The following is a 13,828-nucleotide window of genomic DNA, read 5'->3' on the forward strand; positions in this document are numbered from 1 at the left end:
TTCACTTATATCTTTCGGAGTAGTTTGTCATTTGCTCTAGTGCTTCACTTATATCCTTTTAGAGCATGGTGGTAGTTTTATTTTGAAGAAATAGATGAACTCTCATGCTTCACTTATATTATTTTGAGAGTCTTAAATAGCATGGTAATTTGCTTAAAATCCTAATATGCTAGGTATTCAAGAATAATAAAATTCTCTTATGAGTGTGTTGAATATTAGGAGAAGTTTGATACTTGATAATTGTTTTGAGATATGGAGATGGTGATATTAGAGTCATGCTAGTTGAGTGGTTATGAATTTGAGAAATACTTGTGTTGAAGTTTGTGATTCCCGTAGCATGCACGTATGGTGAACCGTTATGTGACGAAGTCGGAGCATGATTTATTTATTGATTGTCTTCCTTATGAGTGGCGGTCGGGGACGAGCGATGGTCTTTTCCTACCAATCTATCCCCCTAGGAGCATGCGCATAGTACTTTTTTTCGATAACTAATAGATTTTTGCAATAAGTATGTGAGTTCTTTATGACTAATGTTGAGTCCATGGATTATACGCACTCTCACCCTTCCACCATTGCTAGCCTCTCTAGTACCGTGCAACTTTCGCCGGTACCATAAACCCACCATATACCTTCCTCAAAACAGCCACCATACCTACCTATTATGGCATTTCCATAGCCATTTCGAGATATATTGCCATGCAACTTTCCACAGTTCTGTTATTATGACACGCTTCATCATTGTCGTATTGCTTTGCATGATCATGTAGTTGCCATCGTATTTGTGGCAAAGCCACCGTTCATAATTCTTTCATACATGTCACTCATGCATCATTGCACATCCCGGTACACCGCCGGAGGCATTCATATAGAGTCATACTTTGTTCTAGTATCGAGTTGTAATCATTGAGTTGTAAATAAATAGAAGTGTGATGATCATCATTAATAGAGCATTGTCCAAAAAAAGGAAGGCCAAAAAAAGGCCAAATAAAAAAATAATAATAATAAGGGGCAATGCTACTATCCTTTTTCCACACTTATGCCTCAAAGTAGCACCATGTTCTTCATATAGAGAGTCTCATATGTTGTCACTTTCATATACTAGTGGGAATTTTTCATTATAGAATTTGGCTTGTATATTCTAATGATGGGCTTCCTCAAAATGCCCTAGGTATTCGTGAGCAAGCGAGTTGGATGCACACCCACTAGTTTCTTTTGTTGAGCTTTCATACATTTATAGCTCTAGTGCATCCGTTGCATGGCAATCCCTACTCACTCACATTGATATCTATTGATGGGCATCTCCATAGCCCGTTGATACGCCTAGTCGATGTGAGACTATCTTCTCCCTTTTTGTCCTCTCCACAACCACCATTCTATTCCACTTATAGTGCTATATCCATGGCTCACGCTCATGTATTGCGTGAAGATTGAAAAAGTTTGAGAACATCAAAAGTATGAAACAATTGCTTGGCTTGTCATCGGGGTTGTGCATGATTTAAATATTTTGTGTGGTGAAGATGGAGCATAGACAGACTATATGATTTTGTAGGGATAGCTCTCTTTGGCCATGTTATTTTGAGAAGACATGATTGCTTTATTTGTATGCTTGTAAGTATTATTATTTCTATGTCAATATGAACTTTTGTCTTGAATCTTTCGGATCTGAATATTCATATCACAATTAAGAATAATTACATTGAAATTATGCCAACTAGCATTCCACATCAAAAATTATCTTTTTTATCATTTACCTACTCGAGGACGAGCAGGAATTAAGCTTGGGGATGCTTGATACCTCTCCAACGTATCTATAATTTTTGATTGCTCCATGCTATATTATCTACTATTTTGGGCAATATTGGGCTTTACTATCCACTTTTATATTACTTTTGGGACTAACCTATTAACCGGAGGCCCAGCCCAGATTTGCTGTTTTATGCCTATTTCAGTGTTTTGAAGAAAAGGAATATCAGACGGAGTCGAAACGGAACGAAATCAACTGGAGAAGTTATTTTTGGAAGGAAACACACCTGATGGACTTAGACCCCACGTCAGAAGATACGGGAGCTGCCCACGAGGGTGGGGGCGCCCCCCCTAGGGCGCGTCCCCTGCCTCATGGGGCTCCCGTGGCTCCCCTGACGTGCTTCTTCTGCCTATATAACTCCATGTACCCTAAAACTTCCAGAATGCATAATAGATCGGGAGTTCCACCGCCAGAAGCCTCCGTAGCCACCAAAAACCAATCTAGACCCATTCCGGCACCCTGCCGGAGGGGGCAATCCTTCCCCGGTGGCCATCTTCATCATCCCGGTGCTCTCCATGACGAGGAGGGAGTAGTTCTTCCTCGGGGCTGAGGGTATGTACCAGTAGCTATGTGTTTGATCTCTCTCTCTCTCTCGTGTTCTTGATTTGGCACGATCTTGATGTATTGCGAGCTTAGATATTATAGTTGTATCTTATGTTTCTCCTCCCCCTCTTCTCTCTTGTAATGAATTGAGTTTCCCCTTTGAAGTTATCTTATCGGATTGAGTCTTTAAAGACTTGAGAACACTTGATGTATGTCTTGCCATGGATATCTGTGGTGACAATGGGATACCACGTGCCACTTGATGTATGTTTTGGTGGCCAACTTGCGGGTTTCGTGACATTGGGAACCTATGCATAGGGGTTGGCACACGTTTTCGTCGTGATTCTTCGGTAGAAACTTTGGGGCACTCTTTGAGGTCCTTTGTGTTGGTTGAATAGATGAATCTGAGATTGTGTGATGCATATCGTATAATCATACCCACGGATATTTGAGGTGACATTGGAGTATCTAGGTGACATTAGGGTTTTGGTTGATTTGTATCTTAAAGTGTTATTCTAGTACGAACTCTAGGGCCGTTTGTGACACTTATAGGAATAGCCCAACGGATTGATTGGAAAGAATAACTTTAAGGTGGTTTCGTACCCTACCATAATCTCTTCGTTCGTTCTCCGCTATTAGTGACTTTGGAGTGACTCTTTGTTGCATGTTGAGGGATAGTTATGTGATCTAATTATGTTAGTATTGTTGAGGGAACTTACACTAGCGAAAGTATGAACCCTAGGCCTTGTTTCCTATCATTGCAATACCGTTTACGCTCACTTTTATCACTTGCTACCTTGCTGTTTTTATTATTTCAAATTATAAAAACTATTATCTACTATCCATATTGCACTTGTATCACCATCTCTTCGCCGAACTAGTGTACCTATACAATTTACCATTGTATTGGGTGTGTTGGGGACACAAGAGACTCTTTGTTATTTGGTTGCAGGGTTGCTTGAGAGAGACCATATTCATCCTACGCCTCATACGGATTGATAAACCTTAGGTCATTCACTTGAGGGAAATTTGCTACTGTCCTATAAACCTCTGCACTTGGAGGCCCAACAACGTCTACAAGAAGAAGGTTGTGTAGTAGACATCAATAGTCGTGGAAGCAATAGTTGGCGTGACGACAACGATGCTTCGATGGAGATCAAGGTGTCAAGCCGGTGACGATGGTGATCATGACGGTGCTTTGGAGATGAAGATCACATGCACAAAATGATGATGGCCATATCATATCACTTATATTGATTGCATGTGATGTTTATCTTTTATGCATCTTATTTTGCTTAGATCGACGGTAGCATTATAAAATGATCTCTCACTAAATTTTAAGGTATAAGTGTTCTCCCTAAGTATGCACCATTGCGAAAGTTCGTCGTGCCGAGACACCACGTGATGATCGAGTGTGATAAGCTCTACCTTCACATACAACGGGTGCAAGCCAGTTTTGCACACGCAGAATACTCGGGTTAAACTTGACGAGCCTAGCATATGCGGATATGGCCTCGGAACACTGAGACCGAAAGGTCGAGAGTGAATCATATAGTAGATATGATCAATGTAGTGATGTTCACAATTGAAAACTACTCCATCTAACGTGATGATCGGACATGGTTTAGTTGATATGGATCACGTGATCACTTAGATGATTAGAGGGATGTCTATCTAAGTGGGAGTTCTTAAGTAATATGACTAATTGAACTTTAATTTATCATGAACTTAGTACCTGATAGTATTTTGCATGTCTATGTTGTTGTAGATAAATGGCTCGTGCTGTTGTTCCATTGAATTTTAATGCGTTCCTAGTGAAAGCTAAGTTGAAAGATTATGGTAGCAATTACACGGACTGGGTCCATAACTTGAGGATTATCCTTATTGCTGCACAGAAGAATTACGTCTTGGAAGCACCGCTGGGTGCCAAACCCGCTGCAGGAGCAACGCCATATGTTATGAACACCTGGCATAGAAAAGCTGATGACTACTCGATAGTTCAGTGTGCCATGCTTTATGGCTTAGAACCGGGACTTCAACGACGTTTTAAATGTCATGGAGCATATGAGATGTTCCAGGAGTTGAAGTTGATATTTCAAGCAAATGCCCGGATTAAGAGATATGAAGTCTCCAATAAGTTCTACAGCTACAAAATGGAGCCGCCCCAAGGAGCCAACATGAATCTACGCTGAAACTCTGTGAATCTGTCCCGATGGACGAACTCGGGGAGGATTGAAGCCCGAAAGACTGGATCGAAGATGAAGCACCGCCATCAATCCGAGCATCGCCCCTGCGAGGACTAAAACCCTAACATGTCGACTAGTTAAAGTGAGGCACAATGATTCCCCCTCTCTGGCACCGACCGTCGGAGCGGCAGGCAAAGGGGAGGCGAATCTATGGGCTCGCCAAAAGAGATCGACTAGAGGAAGGCTTTACCCTATTCACCTTGCGAAAAGAGGAAAGAGTCGCTACAAGCATAACAAGTCAATACACAATATGAGGTTCTTGATCTTGACATACGCATGTCATAAAGGCCTTACCCTAAGATCTTTGACTATCTCTAAATTCAGTAACGTCTTTGTAGAGTGAGTGAGTTAAGAACATTCCTTTCCGCTTTAGCTGCCAATGAACCTAGTTCCATTTCGGCTCTCTAGTATGACGATAGTCCACCAAAAGGTCAAGTATCATTCCAAAAGGGAAACATGTGCTCCGAGATTAACCAGGTAAGCATTACATTTATGACCAACTTTTAACTTTGTGAATCCTCTCACAAAATATACCCCCTTGGCATGTCATGTGTTTACCTCTCATAACCTTACTACTCAAGGACACATCTCAACATTGAAGTTTAAAGATCCACATGTTCAAATGTGCATTCATAATCCTCGTGTAAGTATAGTTTTGTAAGTAAATCCCATGCCACCAAACTCTATATGACACCATAAATAGCACCATTTAGAGCAACTTTAGCAGAGTTGTCATGTTGACAACCTCCATATGCATATGGACCGCGCTCCATGCATTATGGAGGCTGCTGAGGTGATGCGCAAACTCAGAGTGCACATGTTGGTTGCCTCCATATCCTCACGCGAGGTGGTGGACCACGTGAAGTTTCTGTGGCGCCATACACAACTCTCATATGGAGGCGCTACAAAAGTTGGCACACAAAATATGGAGCATGAGAGGTCAAATATTGAGAGCCCTTCATAAATCCTGACGATTCTGACATGTATGTCAACTTCGTTAGTTTTTTTGTCAGAATTGCCATATGGACAGTTATTATGGCAATTGGCCCACTACGACGACTCTACTAGAATTGCTCTTAATTCGGTGACACTTCCTTTTGTCACTGTTTTTTGTCTCGTAGGTGATCATATTCATTTGTGATGCAAAACTGGGGTTACATGGTACTCCCTTCGTTCCGAATTACTTGTCGCAATTATGAATGTATCTAGATGTATTTTAGTTTTAGATATATCCATTTCTGCGACGAGTAATTTGGAACGGAGGAAGTACTTCAGAAAACAAGCTTATGGGTTTGCTCATGGTTCTTGGTTTTTTTTCTTCTAGTTTGCTCTCTCCCGCAATGCATCCGTGAAATACTACATCGAGCCCCATTCGGGACACGTGAACAAAAAGCCGTACAAATAGGATTAAAAGACAAGAATAGCACCAAATCGCTTCTTTTTTCGCGCGGAAGCATAAAAATATTCTTGGAAGCCCATTTGAATGAAAAAAACATTCTGTGGATGGGAAAGTTTTCTCTTTTGATTGGGGAAGCCCTTGCGCGGTGGGCGCGCTCCTTTCTCCCCGCCCCGCCCCGCCCCGCTACACGCGGCGCAGCAGAGGCCCGGGCGAATCTTCCGATTTCCTGTGCGGTGCAAGTGCAAATCATGGGGTAGAAACAGCGTTCACTGTTCAGAGTCACCGCAATAATAAAACAGTGTTTAGAGGAAGCTGTAGCACTGCTTTCATCTCTGCTCCAAAGCCATTGCTGTGGAGCCGAGTTCGCTGCGCAAACCCCGCAAAATACTTTCTTGACAAATTTAATCTGTGAACGAAATCAAATTACAGAATAAACTGCTCATGAAACTATTTTATACGGCTGACCTTTTTATGTGACGTCCGACATGAAGGCGTCACACTACATTATGCAACGTTTCATAGATAGGCGCTACACGCCTGGCCAACGTTGCATCCCAGACTGCCTAAAAATTGTTAAGTCATTGTGCAAAGACTAATAGCTAGGCGCTGCACTCTATAGTGTGGCGTCTATCTCTCAGGAGCTGCACTAGTGGTTGCACTACAAAATGAAGCAACCACTAGTGCAACGCCTAGAAGCTAGGCGCCACATTGAGCTCTCAGCACACCGACTTAGTAATTTTCGGATCACATGGATGCGACGCTGGCCATGCGTGTAGCGCCTATCTGTGAGGCGTTGCACAGTGTAGTGTGATGCCTTCGTGTCGGGCGTCACATATTGCACAAGCTTCAATGTAGAATGAAAGAGCACCTCATTTATTATCTCACATCCCATTGGGCAAACTAGATACAACCCATTAAAGTTGTTGTATGTTAAGGTGTTGATTGATGACATGACATATTTTATCAATAAGCTAACATACAAACTATTGGAGATGTCCTAAAAAGTTAACGACAAGATGGTAGATGGGCACAGTAAGAAAGAAGTTGCACACTTCCATTTACTGTCCTTTCCGCGAGAAGCGTCTTTGCCCCTTATCCTTTTCCCGGTCTTGTGAAGTCCTACTCCTGTAGCCCCTGCCCGCCGGGCGCGGGGCCACCCACACCCACATGCGAGAACCCAACCAAAGCTAGAGCCAGTCCAGCCCGCGTGACCTTCCCATCCGGCGGCTCAGCTCGCGCCCACACCAAGCGCTGCAGCATCCCGACCGTCCACCTACCCAAGCACACAGCACCTCCCCTCCATCCTCCCTCTCCTTCCCACAAGACCACAAGTACACAGCGCCCACGCAGAACCAGCGTCTCCGCCCGGGCCCACTCGTCAGCCTCACTGACACACCCACTACCCACACCGTCGCACAGCCCTCCCTAGACCCCTGCTCTCTCTCTCTCTCTCTGGCCAATTTCGCATGCACCGGCAGCGCCGGCCGCCTCCAGGATCAAGAACCCCAATTTCCCCCCCTTCTCCCCCCCCCCCCCCCCCCCCGCCGGTTCTTCTCGCCGTCGCCGCTCACCTGAGAAGAAGGGAGGGTTCTCGCTGCCGCTTCGTCCTTGCATTTGCGTGAGAGCGCTTGTGAGCGGGGGAGGCCATGGCGGATCCGGACGCCGACGAGAACCCGGACTTGTGGGAGCTCTTCTGCCACTACGACCGGCTCTACTTCCGCGGCGAGCTCGACGCCGCCGCCTTCGCCGTCGAGTGGGCCTACCCGCGCACGAGGACCACCACGTACGTGCGCCTCTTGCGCTCCCCGTTCCTTTGATTTTTGGGGTTGGGGCGGGGGCAGGTAGGTTCTTGTTGGAGCCCCCGGTAGGCGATGCCTTGCTCACCCAATTTGTTTTACCGTCTTCCAATACAACAATCCTGCCTAGGATCGTGGTGCTCTGGATTCTTCCCAATCTATGGTGTCTAGGGAGGGCTGTGCGACGGTGTGGGTAGTGGGTGTGTCAGTGAGGCTGACGAGTGGGCCCGGGCGGGCTGTGCGATACACATAAAAGACGCCCTTTTTTTTCTTCTTTCGATTCTTCGTAATCTTGCCTTCCATTCCCTTTTCTCCATGTGGGAAGCTGGGTGCTTCCGAGGGAATCGTGTAAAATGTTCAGATTTCCGAGGGTTGTTGTTCTTCAAATAAGCTATCTTTTTTTTTTTTGCGTGTGTCGGTAGAGTTCGCTCCAACATCGATGGTGGGGTGCCCGAGGTTTATTTTCCCCGTTGGTGTTCGAGATTAAAAAAAACTCAATAATAGGATTACCAACCCATGTTTCGTAAGGCGTAAATACATGTGCATTGCAGACTCTGCTTAAGGTTATTGCTTCGCTGTACATATCTATTCACAGTGCAAAAATGCCCAGGAAAAGGAAATGATTCATTGGCTATTACGGCATTACGTCAAATCGGTGTATTTAAAATTTTGCATGTGTGTATATAGATACAGGAAAAAATAAGTATTCCTACAAAAATTATTGTTTGTGCTCCAGATGCTATTTGCAGTAAGGTACTTCAGATGTTGTTGTGTGTGTATTTTGCTTTCAAATATACTCCCATTGACTGCTTGGTTGAGCTAAGCTCAACATTCATTTTCGTAGATGGCAGCACATCCTTAATGAGCTTATTGTTGCATTAGCTAGATATACTTTAACAAGAACATTTTCTTACTATATGTTCATTCTGGACTATAAATGTGTGTTATATACTACTGTTCTGCTCAATTATTAAATTGTGTCTGCGCAGTTTATATGAAAATAAAATAAAGAAAGCACTGATTTGATTGTCTATAAGCAGTTGTTGACTTGTTTCTGATCCTGTTCCTTTGGAGCCATGAGCAATACCATAACACTCTATGACTTCAAACCTTGATTTTTTTTTTCAAATATAGCATTTTCCCCATTGACTGCTTGCTTGAGCTAAGCTCAACGTTCATTTTTTATAGATGGCAACACATCATTAATGAGCTCATTATTGCATTAGCTAGATAGACTTTAGCAAGAGCATTTTCTTACTATATGTTGATTCTGGACTATAAAATGTGTGTTATGTAGTGTTGTGCTCAACTATTAAATTGTGTTTGGAAAGTTTATATGAAAATAAAATAAAGAAAGCACTGATTTGATTGTCTATAAGCAGTTGCTTCGGGTCCTGTTCCTTTGGAGACCTGAGCAAAATAATACTCTATGAGCCAATGCTGCGATGGCGCACAAATGCTGATATGAAGAACGCCCTGCTGCATCTGATGATTCATGCAATCATATTTGTAAAGCATGGTATGAAGAACCTCGGGTAAATGCTTATTCCTTTTAACTAAGGTTGCGTGTTCAAATTTTAGTCATCGCCCAGCCTGCCTGTAGCTTAATTTTTCTGTGCATTCATGTACCAGCCATGGTCCTGTTTTCCGTGATTGGATGGATGCTATCAACACTTGCACCGCTGAGGATCACATGGTTAGTATTTTCTGGCAGCTATGTTTTTAGCCGTTACGGCCCATTGATGATTTGGATTTATGCTTGTGCCACCCTACCCAGAGACCGACAGGTGGCTACCGTATCACCACTACCCATGATTTCAGTGAGGAAAAATCCTGCAACATCCAGGGGATTCCGTGGCAGGTACTGCTTTCCATAGTTCTCTTTTTATTGTTTCCTTCTTGTTAAATTTCTTTCTAGTTTACCTCTTACTAGCATGTTCAAATTGTTAAATTTCAGTGTGAATGGTGTGGCGTTACACTTCTGAGGGCAACGAATTTGGGACCTCCATCTGATTCCTGCTGTATCGAGAATGTTAGCGAAGATGCAACCTGTGGCAACATGCTTTGCCAGTGGCACAAGTAAGACTGCATAAGTTTACCTTGACATATAACTCATGATGTTTATCGATATAGTTGTAAAGTTGCACCTTACATTCTTAATTGTTGTTTTCTCCCACAAAGTCGATAAAGATATGCCCTTGGACTCTGGGTGGTGCATTTCTTCTTGTTAATTGTTCTCAATCATTTAGATGCAGAATAACCTCTCAAACTCATAATTAGATGCACATGCCACTTGTTTGTTATTTTTAATACTCTCCATGACTTCTCTTAATGTATTTCTAGATAATATTTACTTTTGACTAATGTTTGCATGGTGAACTTCAAAGGTGTATTGACTGATGCTATTTTCTGCAGCCACAAGATGGATTGTGGTGGTACATATGTGGTAACCAAACCACGAGGGCAAAGGATGGTTCGAAAAGGTACAGTCAGAATCAAGTATCTAATACACTTTTGGTTATGAGCTCTGAACTAACCATAAAGAGTATCAAAGTCAAACTTGGATGCCGTTCTTCAGTTTTACTATTACGCAATCCACCTAAATTTTGTTTGGTTTATGACTATTCTTGCATTCTTGTATCTTAATTTTTCAGCACACAACTGTCTGTGCCCACATTTTATTTTTAATTCTGTAGCAATGCATTCAAGAATCAAGATAGTTGCCCTGTATTATAAAATTCTTTGCTGATGTTGTAGGTGTTTATCTATTATATATTCTTTATGCTATACAATTAAGTGAAAAAACAAGATGTTTGTGTCAGGAGTGGCACTGAAACTAAAACCATGATATCTGACAAAAAATAGATCATCTGTTGCCTTACGAATGAAGGATCAAGTCCACTATATGGTAACTCCAGAACACTTACACTTGAGTAACTTGGTGGGTCGTGTAAACATGTTGCTATAGTGATTTTTTTGCTTAATCATTTCATTATGTGAACTTTGGTACTTCCAACACTAGTGTGAAATATTGTTCGCCAACAAGAACGTAGACTTCAAAACCAAAGCCAATTCTTGCTATAGGTAACTTGTTATTGTAGTAAATTCATGTTGCCACATCAACTTACAACATGGCTTCTTCAGGTGGAGAGTTGCTTCTTCGGACTGGAACAACTGAAATGACCAAGTCACAAGGAGCTGTACAACAATCAGATTCAGATGAAGTGCAGAAAGCAATTGTTTTGTCTGCAGCCCCTCGGAGTCGGAGAAGATTGAAGCCGAAGCAAGAGTTTGTTGCATGGGAGAATATTGAACTTTTGTCTATGGGGAGTCGCAGTAATGCAAAATCAGTGGGTAGTAGCTCCTCAAAGAAGGCAGAGGATGTCCTTTCGAGCCAACTGAAACGGAAGCAAACAGCTGTTACAGCAGAGAAGCATGGGTTTCTTTCATTAGGGAGTTGCGACAATGCAATATCGTCAGGAAGTAACGCCTCCAGGAAGACGGGAAAGTTGCATGAGCCAGACGATGTTAAGCCTTATGCATCCCAGAAAAAATTGAAGTTAGTGCAGGACTTGGCCGCATCGGAGAAATATGGAGCTTTCTCTCTAGGGACTTGCAACAGTGCAAAACCACCACGAAGCAGCACGTCCAGGAATGCAGAGAAGTGGTGCAAATCCGAGGGTGTTGAGAAATCCACTGTCCTGCGGCCTCCTGCGCCCCCTCAGAAAATGAAGCTTGAGCAAGACTCCGTTACATTCCAGAAACATGGGGTTGCAAAACCATCAAAAAGTATCACCCCAGACAGAGTTGGCAAGCTGCATAAGCCGGATGTTGTTGAGAACTCCGGTGTCCCGCCTTCCACGCCCCTAAAAAAACTGAAGCTAGAGAAGGACCCGGTTGCATCTGAGAAACATGGGGTGGCAACATCAAGAAGCCTACCTGCTGCACCTCTCACAAAGCTGAAGCCAGACTTGGTTGCATCGGAGAAGAGTTTTGGTTGCGGCAATGCAAAAGTACCGGACAACATCTCCTCACAGATGGCACACAAGAAACTTGAGCATGGAGGGGCTCAGAAGCACATTTCTCTGCATGCTGCCCCTCAAACTATGCTGAAGCAACCGAACAAAACCAGCTCCACAGTGAAGGCACCAAAGCAACATACGTTTGAAGACTTTCGGAAAGCAACTGTTCAGCCTGCCGTCCCTCACAGTAAACTGAAGCAATCAAACCGTGCTGCATCGGAGAGGCAAAAGACAAGGAGCAAAACCAAGAGTTGTGCTGCGAAAAAAGAGTATGTTTGCTTTAGTCTGTGGCAGAACTTCTATGAACCGGAATGCTCGAGTGGATCGGACGAGCCGCTTGTAAACAAGAGAAGTGTGCAGAGAAAAAGAGAGAGGGAACGCGCAGTTCAGATCACATACTCACGGTCAAGGAAGCGAGGCACCAGTGGGATCAGCTCCATCAAGGCCAAAGTGGATGAGGAAATCCCATCTGGACACTTGGAGATCATTGTTATCGATGACGAGGTGATGACTGAAGCCCCTGGAGAACAGTGCAAGGCACCAGCTCCATGCATGAACGTTCCTGTCGTCCCGCCCACTGATCAGGTGAAGGCTGAAGCCCCTAGAGGTCAGTCCAAGCCACCAGTTCCATCCAAGGACGTTCCTGCTGTCCCTCCCGCTGATCAGGTGATGATTGAAGCCCCTAGAGGTATGTCCAAGACACCAACTCCATCCAAGGACGTTCCTGCTGTCCCTCCCACAGATCAGGTGATGACTGAAGCCCCTAGAGGTTTGTCCAAGACACCAACTCCATCCAAGGACGTTGCTGCTGTCCCTCCCACAGATCAGGTGATGACTGAAGCCCCTGGAGGTTTGTCCAAGACACCAGCTCCATCCAAGGACGTTCCTGCTGTCCCTCCCACTGATCAGGTGATGACTGAAACCCCTAGAGGCCAGTCCCAGCCAGCAGCACAGCGCATGGACACTGCCGTCCCTCCTGCGGACCACGGAGATCGGTCCAATCCATCTACGATCATGGACATTGCTGCTGTGCCTCCAGCTATGACCCAAGCCCCTATGGATCAGTCACAGCCACCAGCTCCTTGCTCCATCACCGCTGATCAGGTGGTTCCACCTCCTTCGGCCGACCTGCCTGGTTTACCTCCTTCAAATCCAAGCAGTTGGGCTGGCGTGATAGACATTTCTGATGATGATGATGATGACGACGACGACGACGAATGAACTCCTTTTCCGTCACTCTATACTCTCCTTATTCTGGATTAAACTGCTGGTCAGTGCTTACCATAGATAGGTACTAGTAACTTATCAACTGTCGTTCCATTAAATTCTGCTGTGGAGGCATAGAGCTCTGATCTGAACGGCGAAACATCCTCCTATAGATGACTTTAGTATTTTGTGAGACGGTGGCTTGGGCATGGCGAACTGAAGCATGGAGTTAGCTGCACTATAGTGCTGAAGCATGCGCTATAGGAGTAATATTTTGTGAGACGGTGGCCTGGGCATGGTGAACTGAAGCATGGAGATAGTTGAGACTTGTTGTACTCGCTGGATCATTTGCGCCATGTCGTCAATCATTCTTCTTGCTTCGAGAAAATCTCAGTGTCTAATACTGCATGGTAAATTGGTTATTGTTGCTCCTCATCTACTCCCTCCGTCTCATAATATAAGAAGAGCCTTTTGACACCACTAGTGTCAAAAACGCTCTTATATATTATAGGACGGATGGAGTACCATTCCACGTGCCGTGTTACTGGTTATGCTGTTGCTCCTTGCTTGCCATGGTGCTTTTGTGAACATGCCATTTGCTCGTGGAACATATGTTCATATGACTATATGCACCATTGAGATGCATCTTACTGTTATCCTGGGTCAAATGCAGACGAGCATGGGAACGGAAGGGTGAAGAGAAACGGAGAGAATGCGGACTGAACATGCTCGCTGATATACGTACTTCTCAGTCGGAACCATGGTATGGAAGCTCTGGAAGTTACCTTACGGTGGTGCTGTATTTTATTTTA

General features: G+C 44.1%; 1 protein-coding gene across 1 annotated transcript; it reads left to right on the forward strand.

Annotated features, from left to right (window-relative positions):
* The first annotated feature begins 7,342 nt into the window (after positions 1 to 7,342).
* LOC123103688 (actin cytoskeleton-regulatory complex protein PAN1) lies at positions 7,343 to 13,176 on the forward strand. The gene is made up of 7 exons (XM_044525349.1): positions 7,343 to 7,775; positions 9,171 to 9,323; positions 9,421 to 9,484; positions 9,566 to 9,649; positions 9,746 to 9,867; positions 10,204 to 10,271; positions 10,933 to 13,176. The coding sequence occupies exons 1-7, from the start codon at positions 7,639 to 7,641 to the stop codon at positions 13,029 to 13,031; spliced, it is 2,727 nt and encodes a 908-aa protein (XP_044381284.1). The 5' UTR covers positions 7,343 to 7,638; the 3' UTR covers positions 13,032 to 13,176.
* The last annotated feature ends 652 nt before the right edge of the window (positions 13,177 to 13,828 follow it).

This window comes from Triticum aestivum, chromosome 5A (genome assembly GCF_018294505.1).
Source record: "Triticum aestivum cultivar Chinese Spring chromosome 5A, IWGSC CS RefSeq v2.1, whole genome shotgun sequence".
In the NCBI taxonomy this organism is placed as follows: domain Eukaryota; kingdom Viridiplantae; phylum Streptophyta; class Magnoliopsida; order Poales; family Poaceae; genus Triticum; species Triticum aestivum.